Here is an 18,146-nt window from a genome sequence, read left to right on the forward strand (position 1 = left end):
GTATGACTTAGAAGGGGTAAAGCTATTTAAATTTTTGGGCATATGGTTGGATGAAAGACGTACTTGGAAAGTTCTAATTAAAAAGATGATTGATAAATGTAAAAGAGTTCTAAATGTTCTGAGATGTTTGATTGGGAATGAGTAGGGAGCTGAGCGGAAAGCATTGAAATCAGTTTATACAGGTTTAATTAGGTCCGGTTTTGATCATGGATGTAGTGCTTTTGGTTCAGCATTAGAGTCATTACTTAAATTGGATATTGTTCTGTATCAAGCATTGAGATTATGCACATAAGAACAACATCAGCATCACAGGTAGAAATGCCACTACAGTGGAGGACATTACAATTACTTTCTACTTGTTGGTTTCAGGTAAAGAATCATTGTGAAACTCATCCATGTCAATATATTTTAAAACCATGTTGGAAAAAAGGAAAGAAGAAATTATATTCCTTTGGATGGTCAGCAGATAATATTATAAAAGATCTAGAATTACCTCATATAAATGTCAGTAAAACAGTTATTAGGTCATTAATTCAGCCACCATTGTTGCCTAATATAGTTACTGATTTAACTTTGCTGTTTAAACGGAAAAACAAGGAGAATATCTCGGATTTAAATATGGTTCAGCAATATTTAGATGAGAAATATGATGGGTTTGTTAAAATTTTACGGAGCTTCAAAAGATCCAAATAATAAGAATGGTATTTCGTTTGTAGTTGCAGAATTTTATATTTAATCAAGTAAGAGAGTCAGTGACGGAGTTTGAGTCTACACAGGAGAAATGTTTGGGATCATGTTGGCTTTGGAAGGGAATGAAGAAATCCGTCCATTAAGAAGCATAGTTTTCTCTGATTCTAGTTCAGCGTTATTTTCATTTAAACACAGTCACTCAGACAGCAGACCTGATATATTAGCAGAAATTCAGCAATTATTATTTAGAATTCAAGCAATGTGATTAATAGAATAATAAAAATAATATTTTATTTGGATTCCTTCTCATATGGAATAGAAGGGAATGAGATGGCTGATAGATGTGCAAAACAAGCAAGCAAACTTATGGTAGTTTAATTGATATAATAAGTCAATTTAGTAAAGTTTAAATAAAATCAGTAATTAAGGAAAGGATTAGATCAAGATGGCAGAAACAGTGGGAAGAAGAAATAACTGGTAGATTGTTGTATAATATTAAAAGAAACTTGGCTTTATTAGAAAAACAGAAAGGAATAGAAAGGAGAAAAAGATGATATGAAGGTTATGGTTTGGCCATCCAGGTTTAAACAGCACATTGTTTAAAATAGGGAAACATGATACAGCGAAGGGTGATTTTTGTTTTCAAGCAGAAACAGTGAAGCACATTATACTGTTTGGCACTAAATATGTCAATCAGAGAAATTAATTAGTAAACAGATTGCAAGTCAATGAATTAAAGTTAAACTTAAAATACATTTTAAACTTGGATTCTAAATCTAAGGGTTTTTTATGGAAGCCCATTTCCGCCACTCTGTAAAAAAAGAAAAAAAAAAGATCTCATAATAATGAGATAGTATCTCATTATTATGAGATACTATCTCATAATAATGAGATAGTATCTCATAATAATGAGATAGTATCTCATTATTATGAGATACTATTATAATGATTTTGTCTTTTTTTTTACAAAGTGGCGGAAACGGGCTTCCATAGTTTTTCCTTATTATTGAACTTTCTTAAAAGACACATTTGTTTAGAGGATTTATTTATTATTATTTTTTTTTAGTTTACTGGATATTGAATTACTTTATTCACGATTCCCCCTCCAGTTCAGTTGGTGGCAGTAATGCACCAAAAAGTTGTTTGCAAACCACCATAAAGCACAAGAAGAAGAATAGAAGAAGAATGAAATGAAAGAAGAAGAGGAGGACACGTCACTGAGGTTAACCAGGAGAAAGAAGATGGCTAGCTCTGGCACTTTCCGCTTGTAAGTATGTGTAGTGAGTTCACTGTGTGTCCGTGGTGAGTCAGGCGGTCAGGGGGCTATTGGGGGGGCCTCACCGGGTCGGTTCCGGCTCTGCTGGCCTCACTGTGGTTAGAAATGGGGGGTTTCCTGCAAGGCTAACGGAACAGCTGACACCGGAGAAAGTTTGGTTTCTACAGGTTGTTTCTGTTTAAAGTCACCAGTGGAGCAGAAGGTTCCTGGAGCTGCTGGGTTCCTGCAGTCCAAGCAGTGGGAACCAACAGCTGCTCACTATGTTGTCTGAAACAGTTCCTGCTCCTCGCAGCTGTGGGACTGAATCCCAAACATTGTTGTTGATGTGTTGCAGGTTCACCACAGCAGAAAGCTTCTTCATAGAGCCATGTGAGGAGGCCTGCTCTGATGTCCTGCTCATTGACAGGGTTTCTACTGACATGTGTCTGACCGGTAAGCCCTGCTTCTGCTCAGCTGCTTCAGTCCTGGATGCTTTCAGCAGGAAACCTGCTGCACAGCCAGCAGCTCACTGATTCACACAACAACAGGATACATAGAATCTTTTTCACCTTTAACATCCCTTTATTTACACAATCCAAACAATAGAATCAATTGATGCAAAACAAAGTCAGTTAAAAATCATAAAAGCAAGTTTTGGCTGAAAATCATGAAATGAGGAGCTTGTTAAATCGTGGTTCTCCATCATCTGACGAAGTAAATAAAATGTTGTTAAAACTCCACAGCTGAACAAAATCCTCCATGTTCTGTGGAAGTGAAACCAGCCTTATTCTGGCTTTGAAGGGGTGATAGAATGATTATATGGGGTATTTGGTCCTTTAGGTCTCTGAATAGGGTGTGTAACATTGGTTGGGCTGAAAATGGCATATTAGCTGTTCTATGAGCCCTAATGCAGCCTGGTTAAAAGCCCTAGAATGAAACCACAGGTTTTCTTCCTTTTATTGTATGAATATTTAGATGAGCTGTGCTCTGATTGGTTGGTTTACAACGAGCCAAGCTGCTGAGCAAAGACGCATCAGAGCAACAAGCACTCACTCACTGAAACATCAGATTGTTATAATGGTAGGGTGACCAGACGTCCTCTTTTTCTTAGACATGTCCTACTTTTCAGACTAGGCTTGTCCCGATCCGATCCACGTATCGGATCGGGACGCCGATATTGGCAAAAAAATGCGTATCGGCAAAGCATGTAAAATGCCGATCCAGTTTAAAAAAAAAAAAAATCCGGTCCGTATTTTCCAGTTTCGCCGATTGAAACGATCCATTCCATTATTTTGCGCCAGTGTTTCCCTGTTTTGCATTTTTATTAAAACTTACAGTAATACTTGCACCTTTAACTGTTTATGGTTTTACTGCTCACTGTGCAAGTGCAGATTGCTATTCATAATTTTGTCCAGTTTGTGTTTATCTCTTAATAAACAGGTAAGTTTGTTGTTACCAATCATCGTGTTTTATTCAGTCTCACCTAATTCAGCTGGCTAGATGTTATCAAGAGTATTAAAACCCTATTCAACATGAGTCTTACAACTAAGGCTAAATACTTTAACTTAAACTTAAATACATGCTCGGATAGGCTGGTATCGGCCAGTATCGGTATCGGATCGGAAGTCCAAAAACAATATCGGTATCGGATCGGAAGTGCAAAAACCTGGATCGGGACATCTCTATTTCAGACCTAAAGAAATGTCGGGGGGAATTTTAAAATCATCTGGGATTTTGGTCGCCTACAGTGCAGCAGAACTGTAGGCTGATCCGGGAACTATGGGGGAAGGGGACAGGGGGCCAGCGGGGGACGGAGCGACCGAACCCGACCCAGTGATGGTAGCCTAGACACCGGCGACCCCTTGCTTCCCCCGCCTGCACGGTAAGGTAGGTGGGGGGGGGTGCATACCGTCCCAGACTGGCTGCCTGCCCTCTTCTGCTGGGGTTCCCGGACCAGCCCTAGAGCTGACGGCTCGGTTGGAATGCCTGGTCTGGTCCAGTCAGAGCCCCAACAAATTGAAATTGATCTGTATGTCAATGTCGGGGGGTGACAACAGTACAGGCCAGAAGCAAATAAGGCAACATGCCCTAATTCAGTGGTTCCCAAAGATTTTCTTCTGGGCCCCCCTTTGGATTACAATAAAATGTCCACGCCCCCCCCATAACCCCCCGACCCCCAAAAAAAACAAAAAAAAAACAGATATAATAAACCTATACACATATTTTGTTTTCAAACTCCACTGAAGTTTATTTCACACTTCAGGTTGCAACAAAACAAACACCATCTTTACGGTGGAACACTTTTGTGTAACAGTATTTTTTTCATAGTTCTATAATGTAGATTAGAAGAGGATTCTTTGTTGTCTGTGTTATTTTAAACATATTTCTTTTTTTTTTATCTGTAACAATATTTAACTTTGCTATAATCTATACATTAAAAAAGCCTCTGTGCAAAATGGAGTGAAAACATTGAACAGCTCCCTGAGAGTTTTTTCTTTGTACTTTAATCCTCCCATCTTTTCAGTGGCTGTAGTGAGCCTGCTTTTTGCTGTAGATCTTCTCAAATCTGGGTTGCAGTGTCACAACTGTCCATTATGCTCAGTCAAGCAAGCGCTGTTTTTATTTTTTTATTTTTTTCTTCACTCATACCGCTTCCCGCGCCCCCCCTGCAATGGCATTGCGCCCCCCATAGGGGGCGCGCCCCACACTTTGGGAACCCCTGCCCTAATTGATGTCAGTGTGGTGCTTCGTTTAGATTCGCCTGTTTTATGATGGAAGTTTAGAATTGTGAGATTTTCAGGAGGTGTTGATGTGGTTTGAACTTCTCTGTACGTCCATTTCACCCCCTGAGCTATCGTTATTCATCTATCAAAATGGAAATTCTGTTTTGCATTCTATGACTCCTTTAAAGTTGCACTTCCACAGATCCACGGCATCAAGGTGAGCTCCCTCCTGCAGTCTGTCTCTGCAGAGACGTAGACGGCCATCTTTGCTTCACAGATTATAAAATGTAAAAGTCGGGCCTTTAGCTTGTTTCTTCTGTTCTGGAAAACCCATAAACAGAGCATTTGTAAAAATCGTCCCAAAAAGACTAAAAACATGAATTAAATGGCTAAAAATGGTCTTTAGTCTTGTGCATTCCATAAAAACATAGAACACGTTTTCAATGTTTTTTGCGTGTAAAATCCTCCATTGGAGATCACCAGATCGTTTCTTGATTGGAGGCTTGTATAAAGTCCTCCACTGAAGCCTGTCCAGATGCAGAACGGCCGGTTCTGAAGATGTCTTTGGTTTATTGCTTTAATGCAGCTGTTGGTAAAGAGCTTTGTGGTTCATGTTCTGAAAGTTTGACAGAGAAGTTCAAGCAAAATGCCAAATGTTGACAAATACAGTGCAGGAGAAAATAAAATACTAATCATACATGGAAGAAATGTTGAACATTAATCTAAGACCTTTTAGTGATTTCCATCATAGGAAGAGCTAGCTAATGGCTAAAGAGTCAAATGTAGATTCAACCATTGATTGATTGACCTTATTTATATCTCAGTGGAGAAATCTACTCGTTCCATCACCTCAAACAGTCATTGAAGAAGCAGGTGCCAAAGGAAGAAAAACATGCATGGGATATATACAGTGTGTCCACATTCTGGACACACAGTATATGTTGTATATATTCTGGCATTTCAGCAATTCACTTGTTTAATTTACTAATTATTTTAAATCCATAAATTATTTTAAAGGCAAACAGAAGATCTAACAAACAGCAATACACACCTTAAAGTTCTCTGTAGACGTTTTAGGTTAAATCTAAATAATAGACGTGGCCGGTGAACCCCCTAGAAACACAGCGTTAGTGTTGGACTTCTTTCTCAATAGATGCGTTTCAACATTAATCTTCTTTAGCTTTGAATTGCTCCAGATTTTAACCAACCAGAAGCTAAAGTTTTATTTTTAACGGGATTGTTTGGTATCCTGTTTTATTGTAGATTTGCTTTTTATAGAGTGAATATGGCTCAGTTTCACCCTCCTGACTCTATTTGCCAGGTTTTTATTAAACCTTCCCTGCTTTTCTTTATAAAGGTCAAACGCAGGGATCTGAGAGACTGTCTAGTTTTTTTTTTTATCACAATGGGAGCAGATAAGATTGTGTGAATGTAACGCAGTCAAATATCTAATTGGGCCATTTTAATGTGAGATGGGGAGGAAGCTCCTCATAAAGCTGAGCTGTAGATTGTTTGATGTCGATTCTTATAGATCTGGTTTTATAATACCGTAATGTTTTTACTCCATACCTTTCTGGTGTTACTTTACCAGCCAGTCATAGTCTTTAACCTTGACCAGGGGTCTGCAACCTGCGGCTCCAGAGCCACATTTGGCTCTTTGGACTCCAATGGCTCCTAATAGTGGCTAAAAGCCCAACTAAGTAATGAATTATGACAAATACCTGTCTTAGAAGCTTTAGTGGTTTTTATAAAGAATATTTGAATTGAATTTTCACAACAGAGTGACGTGTAAAGAACAAAGGAATATTTTCTTGGAGCTATTTTTCTTTTAATAAACTCAGAAATTATGTTTTACAATTATTTCAAAAGCTAAAAATACAAATATACGGTATGTTGTTTAAAATGCCAACACATTTCCTATCTGAGATATTTTAACCAAAATGTTTGGTTTTGTTTGATTAAAGTCACAATATTTTGCAGCTCTAAGCGACTCTTAATTAAGCAGTCTCAGGGGAAAATGGCTCCTTAGATATGAAAGGTTTCTGACCTCTGACCTGGACCATTAATCCTAAGCAGAATTCATGTTTAGATGAGTTTAAGCGGCTCTATGTCAGCAGAGTCCATTCATCGGATATTTACGACTGCCTTCTGTTTTCATTTGTTGAATGTAATAAATAGTTGATCCTATCGTTCTAATGAATCTTTCCCCTCTGGCGGCGCTCAGTGAGGAGCGCGGTTCCTGTGTCGGCTGAAACCAGGCCAATATGTGGAGTTATGGGAACCATTCGTTTGCCAGCAGGTCAGCTCAGCACGTTCAGGTCAAACTGTCTGTTTTATTAGATAAGGAATCTCTGTTTTACTTTTCCTCTCGGTCTAATTTCCAAATATCTGCAGGAATGTACCTGATAATTATCACAAAGAAGACGAAGGCGGGGGATCTACTGGGCCATGATGTTTGGAAAGCCCAGAGTTTCGACATCATTTCTTACAAAAAGACGGTTCTGCACCTGAACGAGGACCAGGTGGGTTTGCTTCTGTTTTCACATAAACAGATTCATAGAAAATGAGCTACCTGCTAAACCAGCAAGCCTTCTGTCTTCTTCTGTCAAAATTAGTTTATGCACTTTGATACAGACTGGAAGGTAACATCAAGAGGTTTTAATCAGTATTTTCTCATATCTAAGGTACTTTCAGAAGTTTGATTTCTGAATATGAGCGAACTTTTACACTTCATGTTTGAGGCTGTGTAAGATCAATATAGCAGAAATAAACAGAAGCTCTGGGATGGACGGCTGAAAAGCATTTAGTTTCTGTTCTTCACATGAATCCCTGTAGATGGCAGCAGAGCTCTTCACGTTTTTAATGCATCACTTCTTTTCAAACAGCTGCTTGGCTGGAGTAATCCCCTACTAGACTAAGACACTCCGTCTTATTTTTACATTTAAAGTTTTCTAATAGCTAAAATGTCTTTAAAGATTCGATTAAGTTTCTTAAATATTAGTTACATTTTGTTAGCTAGTGTAGAAAATCTATTGAACTCCAGATGAGTTGCTTCACTTTAAGTCTCTCTGTTAAAGAGTGACATATTTTAGTCGTTTGTTTGTCTTTATGACTGTAGATCCCTGTTAATGAAAACCAAGGTTTTAGTAGAAACTTCTGTAGAGACTGTAATACCAGGAGCTATAAGTTTGTGTTTGTCTGCAGACGACCATAAGAGTGTCTGTTTATCTCATGGACGGTGAAAAGTATCGAAATTACATTAAATAAAACATATTGGAGCTTCAGTCAGAATACTGACCTGGTGACTGATTTCCCATCATCATGCTAGAATCCTAAACAACAAAAGTAAACCATTCTATAGTTTATTTTTAAATGGAGGAGAGCATGATCTTTGCATGTTGGGGTAAAATGAGAAAAATAAATGGAAATGACACATGAATTAGACCACCGTTTTAAAACTATTTTCACTTTTAATGCCTTTACGTCTTTAAATGATTAAAAAGCAAAAAGCGTTTTAAGTTGCCAGTCTAAATATCTCCGATCATTAGTTCTTTATGTGATGTCACTGACCTCTAGCTAAGGTGGAAAAACCCAAAAACCATTCTTGTCTCAGAGTTGCATGTTGTTGCGTCCTCTGTTTCCTTTTGCTTCGTCGTTATCTGGGATTTTCCATGACATCTCATTGCTAAATGTTCTATAAACTACCAAGGTTTCTGCCTTCTGGTTTAACCCAGAATATTTCCAGATGATTTGTGACGTTTTTTAGTGAAGTTTGTTTTATGCGATGGATGATGTCAGAAGTTCAGTTCAATCTGAACGCCATTTTCACTCCATAAGCAAAGTTCTGATATTTGGTCATTTAATTTTTTTGAAAGTGATTTTTAACAGTCTTTTTTTTTTTTCTTTGTCAAACAGCAGAAAACTAGTTATTGTTGAGTCCTTCCTCAGCTTTTTAAAGATAATTTTATTCAGAAATCTCTTTTTTCTCATTTCTTTTTAATTCCTGTTTCAGATGCAAGACAATAAAACCTTCCTGTCAATGATCAACAGTGTGCTTCAAACTGACGGCTTCTACTTTGCAACAGACTATGACCTCACTCACACTCTGCAGCGCCTGGCGAACACGAGCCCCGATTTCCACGACCTGAGTCTCCTGGAGAGGGTATGAGACACCAAGCAGCCTCCATTGGCTTTTCATTCAAAAATAACATGATTATTGCATTAGGTTTGTCAAATTTGTCCTACCTCCACAACAACCACCTAATCACATGCAGATACATGCTCACCTTTTACAGGACTTACAAAAAAGTTAAAAAACAATCCACTGGACTTTGTTTCCAGGTTTGAAGACGTTTCTCTTCCATCCAGGAAGATTTTTTCAATTCAAAATGTCAGAAATAGCGTTTAGTTCCAGGTTTTATCCAGTAGCCCAACAAAGCCTGGTTTTAGTTTAGAAAACATGCAAATAGGAACAGACGAACGGGTCCCCCCCTTTGGAATGGGGGTCGTTTGGTTTCTTTGTTAGCCTGCAATGCCCCATACCTGTCTATGTCTCTGAAGGGGGGTCATTAGAGGGAATTGGCTGAATAGGTGAGGTCTTCTGTTCCCCTGTAAAGGGGGTGGGGGCTGCAATGATAGCGGGAAGGAATCAACTCTATTGCTGTGTTGTAGGTTTTTGAAAGCTCACCTGAGCCCCCTCAGGTGAGCCCACCCCACCCAACACCCGCCACCCCTAAATGAATGCTCTATAACCAGCATTCGTTGACACTCGCCTAGCAACGAAAGAAGAATAAAACGGGGTAACGAGGGGCGATCAGCCTCTCACAACAATCTCCAGATCAGGAATTGTAAGGCCTGCAGAGAATCAAACATGGTTGACATTGAGTCATCGTAAGGTGGCATCAGAGCGCCAGGCCGCACAGTGTGAGAACAAACATCGTGAGCTGTGAACTGTTAAAACATACAGTTTCGTCGTACAGTTTGCGCTGTAGCTGCGTGCAACGTTTGACAGCATTGCACGGTGCATGCCCTTCTTAACACACACTGATGTAAACCTCTTCCACTCAAGTTGCTTTTTTTTATTATGATTTAAAATAAATCAAACACAACTTAACATTATGTTCGTTTTTGAAAAATCTTCACAAAAGTTATGCAGCACTGCAGCTGTTAGCCTGATGCTAATTTGCACTGGAATACTATAAAGATATTTCTCTTCAGATTCTTTGAACCTATTAAAAACCGTTCTTAGAGGTGTCTTAAACAAGTCAGACATGTTATAAACACGTCACAGAGAAAATATACCAGGGTGGGTTAACTCTGCAGAAAACTGGTTTCTGCTATGGAGCTCTAAGAAGAGGATTTCTATAGCGCCATTTCACAGCACATGTCATCTCAAGGCACTTTACAGAGACACTAGATCATACAGTCAGATTGGTTCTAAGTTTTCTATCTAAGGAAAACCAACTGATTGCATCGACTCATTGACTTTTCAGCAACCCCTCACACTAAGCATGCTTGTAGTGACAGTGGAGAGGAAAAACTCCCTTGGAACAGGAAGAAACCTCCAGCAGAACCAGGCTCAGTGTGAGCGGCCATCTGCTGAGGCCGACTGGGGTTCAAGGAGACAGAAGCAGAGACACAAAAAGCAACTGTAAAGGCGGCCCCGTCCAGGAAACACACAGCCCGGCAGACGAGCTCCGAGCCAGCTCCCATGTCAGAGGATGAAGAGAGCACATCCAGTTAGTCACAGTCAGAGAAACAGGACTACACTGAACAACAGGCCGATCTCCAACATCTAGAAACAAAGGTGTTGATGGCAGCAGCACAGCTGATGTTTCTCTCCAGGATGGAGTCACAGCCAAACAGGAACAGACCAGATGAAGCTACTATGAGAAAAAGAAGAGAGAGCAGAACGTTAGAGATTGAACTAACAGATTCTGCAGAGTGGGAGAATAGAGATAGAATGATGAAATGAGGGTCCCTATGTCCTCCAGCAGTCTAAGCCTATAGCAGCATAACTATAATGATAGCTCAGGATAACCACTCTTACTATTATAGCATATGGTTTAAAGGAACTAGAGGTAGGATGAGGAAATGTGACACAACAGGCGCTGCGGTAACTGCAGCCACCATTAAAGCGGGACAGAAGTGAACAGAAACATGCCGTATGCCCAGCCCCGTAATGTTTTTTATTACCTCGCTTTTCAGTAGGCTCATTTATTGCCTGCAGAAGAATCCATTTCTGTCCCCGAGAGACTGAAACAACCACTGCTGCTTCTACTGAAACAATCGTGAACTTCTGTAACAAAGCTGTCGGGGCGTGCGTGCAGTATAAATTGATGTCACGTTCATACTACTATGATTGTTTTGTTGTCACAACTAGTTTAATTTTATAGCCGCCTGTGTTTGGTCTGTTTCAGGCAGATCAGCGTTTTGTTTGGAACGGCCACCTGTTACGAGATTTTATGACCCAGCCGGAGGTAAGAGACGTACAGGCAGTTTATAACCAGTAGGTCTTGTAATTCACTACTTCTGGACCCTTAAAAACAGTTTGTGTGAGTTGAACTGTTGAGTCATCACTGGCAGCTTAGCAGTTTCTAGGTCATTGAGGTAGTCTGCTCCACCTGCTCTTTAACTTCCTCTCCAAGCTCTCCTGCTTTCTAAAGTGGCTTTGGTAGCAAACAGAATCTAATCTCTAAACATTAATTAGATGGTTCTAAGTTCCAGTTATTTCCACAACTCCTGTTATTTTACTCTGTGGTGTCTTTTCCTGTAGAATTGAAAGATCCAGCATTTTGAAAGAGTTCTGGACGTTTAAAGGAAAAGATATTTGAAAAAAGCAAAGATTAGTCATATTTTAATGGAATCCTCCATCAAAGGGAACCTGTGAACCATAGACTGCAAATGTGATAATAATAGGAAAAAACTGGTAAAAAAAAAAAATCTAAATCTGTTTATGACAGAACCACAGCTTGAACTAACAATTATTCTGCAAATCGATTAATTATCCATTAATAGAAAAGGGTTCCATAAAGAAGATTTTTTTTTTAATGAACTTAAACCTGATGAAACTAAAACTTTTCCACTTGAGGAGTTCTGGATAGAGCAGATTGACAGACGAAGCAATTTAAAAAAAAAAGTTAAATGCAAAATGCTTATATAATATTTTTTTTGTGGCAATTTTGATGTAATTACTGCTTTAAATGGATTGCTCTCTCAGCTAAAGGCATGTTTTAGAGTCTCTATTCTCTAGTTCACCATTAATCGTTCAATAAACTAGTTTCAATAATCGATTAAGTCAATAGTTTCAGCCCTATGCAGAAACTCAATGCTTTCATCAGCCTCACAAATAGAAGTAGAGCAGTTAGACTGTCCTCTGGGGGAGCGGGGGGGGGTTTGGGTTCTTTCTTGATGAATTAGAGCCGCAGTAATGTTTCACCTTCCTGCTTTACAGCTGCACAAGTTTGTGTTTCCGGTTCTCCACGGCTGTATCCTTTTCTCTGGCTGTTCATATAAAACCCTCCTGGTACGAAGTTTAACCAAGAAATTCTAAACTAGAGACTGCATCAGAGAAGGAGTCCAGCTTTTCCACCTGGAAAAGGTGAAGCTTTATCTGCTCTAGACTGGATTGTTAACTGATGGCAAAGCGGAGCAACCTGTTGGCACAGATGGTGACGAGGTGGACCCAAGTCAGATTTTGAGCAACTATAATTGGATATTTGTTGCAACCCCACAATTTAATCTGGCTTTTACAGCAGATAATTACATTGTTTTAACACTTTACTGAACATAAGCGGTGTAGAAATTGAAAACCTTAAGAAAATTGGAACATTTTTAAACTACAAGTTACATGTTTTCCAAAATACCTGAAAAGCTGCAGAGCTAAAAGATAAATATGATTTGTTCTGGTTTTGTTTTTATTGAAAATATGCTGTTATTTATTTACTGTATATTGTTGCTTTACAGCATCAGGAGGTCAAATGTAACAGCGGTGCATTGACTGAAGTGTAAAGAATGTTTGAGTAGAAATATGTTGTTTCCTGCATTGAGTTCTCCTGATTCCATCAACAAGTTGGTTCCTTAACACATCTACTGCTCAGTCATTAGCATTAAATCCAGCTCCATCAACGGGAAGAAGTTTGAGTGGATTATAATCTCCAGAAGAAGCTGTTTCAGAGCGGGGGTCCGGTACTACGTCAGAGGTAACCTCTGCAGGATCTAAGAGGGCAAAGATCTGCGTCTCTGTTTATCATTTTAATTATAGGATAGACTTTATGAATATTGGACTGTAAAGAAGAGAATTTATCCCCATTTATGCAAAATGTCAAACTTCGTCCTGTGTGTTTTTATTTTTTTTTTATTTTTTCTTATCCATTGCACTCTGTATTAATCTGTTGGCTGGATGAAGGTTTTTATGGTAACATGTTCACATTAGCAGATGAAGTTTACTGTTCACACTGTTATCTACACGATAATTTAGAACAGCTTGGGCAAAATTGGCTTATTTATTTGTAAATGACTTTCCTACCATGAAAGAGAAGCCTTGCCTGCTACCTGCTTACGTAATATCTCACTATATCAGCATCTTTTTGTTATTTTCACACAGGTATTGACTCAGAAGGCCACGCTGCAAACTTTGTAGAAACGGAACAAATAGTTCAGTACAACAGTTTCAAGGCTTCCTTCGTCCAGGTGAGTCAACCTACCATCACGTCATTAATGGGACAACTTTAATATAGAGACTGAATAAAGGGGAAAATCCACCAGACACCATGCTGCGCATCAAAGAGGCATCCATGCAGGTTTGCACAGCTTACCCATTGGACAGCTTTGTGTTTGAAGCTGTAAAACCATTTAATAATTGATAATAATTTATAATTGAAAGTTTATTGATCTCACATTAGAGAAATTTACCATTTAACCCATCCCATTGGGGAGCAGTGGGCTGTTGTGTGGCGCCTGGGGAGTTGTGTGGGGTTAAGGGTCTTTGCTCAGGGACCCAGAGTGTCAGTCTGTGGGAGTGGGACTCAAACTCAGAACCTCTGGGATCCAAGCGCAACGCCCCAACCACTAGGCCTCCTATATTTAAATATAGACCTTAATAATTTTTTTCCCTCCTTAAAATGAGTAAACGTACTAAACTATAATGTATTAAAGGTTAATAATGTATTTCCTCAGAAAATAATGCATTTAACGGGGTTCCCGCGGGTCCTTAAAAAGTCTTAAAAAGCATTGAATTCTTCAAAATAAAACTAAGGCCTTAACTGGTATTAAAATGTCTTAAATCAATCTTTCGTAGGTCTTAATTTTTAAAACATCCTAAATAGGATTATTTTTATTACAATTTACTTTTGTAATCTAAAAAAAACGTTAAAATTGAAAATTTATTTATTTATTACCGGTATTTTTTTTATAAAAAAAAAAAAATGGCTCGCGATTATTGGTTCCGTCCCGATAGCAGAACCAATAAAACGTTGTTGTGGCCGGAACATTTGGGAGATGTGTTCTGGTTAAGTTGTCGCAAGCAGGTTTTTCTTGTGTTTCTTGTGAATTTGGTCTTAAATTTTTATTTCAAGTGGCATTAAAGTCTTGAATTTAACTTGCCTCATGCTGTAGGAACCCTGTTTAAATGCTTTCTGTTTTATCACTGCTCTGTGCTGGAAATGGGATCCTACGCTCCTGTTTGGGCTTTGGATTTACACAGAAATCTCTTTGAGTTTCATGTTCTCCTTTTGTTCTAACATTATCGAATAAAGTTTGTAATCTATAGAAAGAAACGACTAAGATGCAGATAAAGGTGGTTTAACTATATTTTGCTCTGAGCATGTCTGATGTTGATGTCAGACAGTTTAACAGAGAAAATGTAAAAAGCATCAAATTATCACAGAAAAGTCATAAAAAAATAATTAAGTAGTTTAGCATTCTTTAATTATTTAATTATTAAGTAATTTTAGTACCATAATTACATTCATCCAGAGGATGAATATCTGCTTCTGCTTACACATGTGCAAATGAGCGGATGGTGTGGATCGGGTAGTCAAAGCGCTGCTTCCTCCACACGCTGAAAGGTTCAGACATATTAGCATCTTACAGGATGCTAATGTTGCATCTTATTTTCAACATGGGGCTTCAAAGTTTACTAACCTGCATGGCTGCGCCTGTTCTGACCTCACTTTCTGCCTCTAATGACCTGAAATGTTTATTCTGTGAACTGCTTTGTCTCTTCAGGCTGCTATCGGCTGTGTTTTCCATTTAGCCATGTTCACTGGCATACATGCCGTTGTAATGCACTGCTGCTATCATGTGTTAACAGAAGGGTTGTAAAGTCGGGGCTTTACAACCCTTCTGTTACCTTTAATCTGTCTTTACATGTTTCTGATAGAAGAGCCAATGTGTGTGAGCCCTTCATGCCATGTGTTTATTTTCCAGACCAGAGGCTCCATCCCTTTCTACTGGTCTCAAAGGCCTAATCTGAAGTACAAGCCAAAGCCACAGATCAGCAAGGCGGTTAACCATGTCAGTATTTCACTCCCAGTTTACATAAAACCACACTTTGTACTTCTTTGTTGTATTAAATGTCTGATGGTGTTTCCTCCTTGATGTTCATCCCAGTTAGATGGATTCCAGAGGCATTTTGATTCTCAAGTCATTCTCTATGGAAGACAAGTCATTTTGAACTTGGTGAGTTATGTTATCACAGGTTTTAATGATTTCAATTCAGTTTATTTCTATAGCGACAATTCACAACACTTCATCTTAGGTCACTCTACAGTTCACCAGATCATCCAGTCAGATTGATTCAAAGTTTTCTATCTAAGGAAAACCAGCTGATTGCATCGACTCATTGACTCTTCAGCAATCCCTCACACTAAGCATGCTTGTAGCGACAGTGGAGAGGAAAAACTCCCTTTTAACAGGAAGAAACCTCCAGCAGAACCAGGCTCTGTGTGAGCGGCCATCTGCTGAGGCCGACTGGGGTTCAAGGAGACAGAAGCAGACATAGAAATAGAAGCATAGATACAAAAGGCAACTGTCAACCAGCTTCACAGGCGGCCCCGTCCAGGAAACACACAGCCAGGCAGACGAGCTCCGAGCCAGCTCCCATGTCAGAGGATGAAGAGAGCACATCCAGTTAGTTAGAGTCAGAGAAACAGGACTACACTGAAAAAACAGGCCAATCCCCAACATCTAGAAACAAAGGTGTTGATGGCAGCAGCACAGCTGATATTTCTCTCCAGGATGGAGTCACAGCCAAACAGGAACAGAGTAGATGAAGCTTCTTTGCGGTATTTGTTAGTTCAATCTCCTACATTCTGCTTTTTCTCAGAGTGGGAGAATAGAGATAGAATGATGAAATTGGGGTCCCTATGTCCTCCAGCAGTCTAAGCCTATAGCAGCATAACTATAGAGATAGCTCAGGATAACCTGAGCCGCTCTAACTATAAGCTTTATCAAAAAGGAAGCCTTAAAGTAGACAACTGGTAGGTGGTTCCACAGGAGAGGAGCCTGATAATTTCATAACCGAAACATGTTGAGGTGGAGGTTCTGCTGATAAAATGTTCAGATGAACTGAACTATGAGAAAGCTGAACTTCTCATTCACCTTCTGGCTATTCTCCCACAGATCAACCAGAAAGGTTCAGAAAAACCCTTGGAGTTGGCGTTTGACAAGATAGTAACCAGCTCGGGTAATGGGATGATCAAGTAAGCCTTCCGATCGGTTCCAGAGTTGCTTCTACATCCATTGACCCTGATCTGGTGCAGTTTTGGTTGACGAATGGTGCTCTGCAGGTACATCGCATTTGACTTTCATAAGGAATGTAGTCGGATGAGGTGGCACCGCCTTCAAATCTTGCTGGACGTCGTTTCTGAAACACAGGAGGACTTTGGGTCAGTGTTATTCAGGCACTCGGAATGATCATATAGGAGGTGCAGGGTTGCTGTTCAGCTGATTCATGATGGGTTTATGGTTTCAGGTATTTTCTCGTGGATGCTGAGGGGAAGGTACAGTTAACCCAGGAGGGTGTATTCCGGAGCAACTGCATGGACTGTTTGGACCGTACCAATGTGATCCAGTGTCTGCTAGCGCGGCGCGCCCTTCAGTCTCAGCTGCAGGTATCGTTAACATCCGTGATATCATTTCATTTGAAATGACTCTTAACCAATTTATGCCTGTTGTTGAAGAAATGCATCAGACTGCTGCATGAATAGCCTAGATCATGGCTCACCCAGGGGCCCTCAGGGACCACATGGGGCCCTCAGTATGTTCTGAAAGCAGCACAACTCACCAATGGGCTAAGTTTAAACACTTATTTTTTCCATTGCTCTTCTTTTTTAATCAGATCTCATTTCTACAGATTTTAAAATCACAATATTAGAAAAAAACAATGAAATTAATAGTTTGATCCAATTACTTGTTTATTTACTTTATGTTCAGCAAGGACTGATGTTAAATATTCATATCAACACAAACAATTGTTCAATTTATTGTTTGAATTAGAAAGAGCTGCAGGTCAGAGGTCACCAGCCTCTCTTAAGGCTGAGGACTACTTCATGTTTATAGACAATGTTGTTCCAGTTCATAGTTAAAAAGCACAAGCTCAAAATTTAGTTCAGACGGATGGAAATGAACTAGTTCAAGTTTGTTTCACACTTAAAGTGTCTGATCATAATATATGGAAATAAATAGAAAATATAGGATGCTGTCAATGTTTGCTGGATGTGCAGTGAAGCCTTTATTTAGCCAAATTACACAGATCATTCAGGAACATTCAGGTCCTGCTGAAAAGATCTGGATCAAAATGATTTCTTCCGTTCTTCATTCAGTAGCAGATATTTCCAACGACAGCTCAGATGCTTTAACTTCATGCGTCACTTAATTTAAAAAAAAAATTATTTTTGATCATACAACGAACATACAAATAAAAAGGAACAAAGTACACTAATATGAACATGTCTGGGTAGCACCTTCTTTCAGTTTTTCTGTTTATATAATGTCCATTTTTCCCATTTTTTTTTTTTTATCTGTGGTTCTTGTAGTCTCAGTCTGTGTGTTAGTCTTTCCATGAGGAATATGTCTTCAATCATTGTGATCCATTGGTCCTTTGATGGCACGTCTGACTTCCCCCATTTCCTTGTTATACATTTCTTTGCAACTATCAACATCACTTTTTCCAAATAGTTATCCTTTTCATGGATAGTATCATCACCAAAATTGCACAAATAGAGAATTTCATGTTTTATTGGAATTACATACCCTAATACCTCTGCAAACCATTTCCCAAAACTCCAAAAGTTTTGAAAACTTCCAAAAAACATGGGAATGGTTGACATCTATCTCCCCGCTCTCTCTCCAACATTCTTGATGCTTATGCATTTGTTTACTTTTGGACTTGGGCGTAATAAAAAATCTCATTCAAATTCCCTCCCATGTCCGAGAGCCAGTAGTTGTACGGTGTAGTTTCCACATGTTGAGCCAAT

General features: G+C 39.1%; 1 protein-coding gene across 1 annotated transcript in view; it reads left to right on the forward strand.

Moving 5' to 3' along the window:
* The first annotated feature begins 1,873 nt into the window (after window positions 1-1,873).
* Window positions 1,874-18,146, forward strand: part of LOC119792166 (phosphatidylinositol-3-phosphatase SAC1-B-like) — a 28,033-nt gene continuing 11,760 nt past the window's right edge. Inside the window, exons 1-14 of the mRNA XM_038298665.1 lie at window positions 1,874-1,957; window positions 2,301-2,398; window positions 6,893-6,967; window positions 7,063-7,190; window positions 8,681-8,830; window positions 11,088-11,147; window positions 12,122-12,155; window positions 12,768-12,869; window positions 13,274-13,359; window positions 15,097-15,183; window positions 15,280-15,348; window positions 16,291-16,370; window positions 16,458-16,556; window positions 16,643-16,781. Coding sequence (XP_038154593.1) covers window positions 1,881-1,957; window positions 2,301-2,398; window positions 6,893-6,967; window positions 7,063-7,190; window positions 8,681-8,830; window positions 11,088-11,147; window positions 12,122-12,155; window positions 12,768-12,869; window positions 13,274-13,359; window positions 15,097-15,183; window positions 15,280-15,348; window positions 16,291-16,370; window positions 16,458-16,556; window positions 16,643-16,781 — 1,284 coding nt within the window. The 5' untranslated portion in view covers window positions 1,874-1,880. The remainder of the gene's footprint in view (window positions 1,958-2,300; window positions 2,399-6,892; window positions 6,968-7,062; window positions 7,191-8,680; window positions 8,831-11,087; window positions 11,148-12,121; window positions 12,156-12,767; window positions 12,870-13,273; window positions 13,360-15,096; window positions 15,184-15,279; window positions 15,349-16,290; window positions 16,371-16,457; window positions 16,557-16,642; window positions 16,782-18,146) is intronic.

The sequence above is a fragment of the Cyprinodon tularosa genome, unplaced genomic scaffold (assembly GCF_016077235.1).
Source record: "Cyprinodon tularosa strain WSP-4 unplaced genomic scaffold, ASM1607723v1 ctg411, whole genome shotgun sequence".
Taxonomy (NCBI): Eukaryota; Metazoa; Chordata; class Actinopteri; order Cyprinodontiformes; family Cyprinodontidae; genus Cyprinodon; species Cyprinodon tularosa.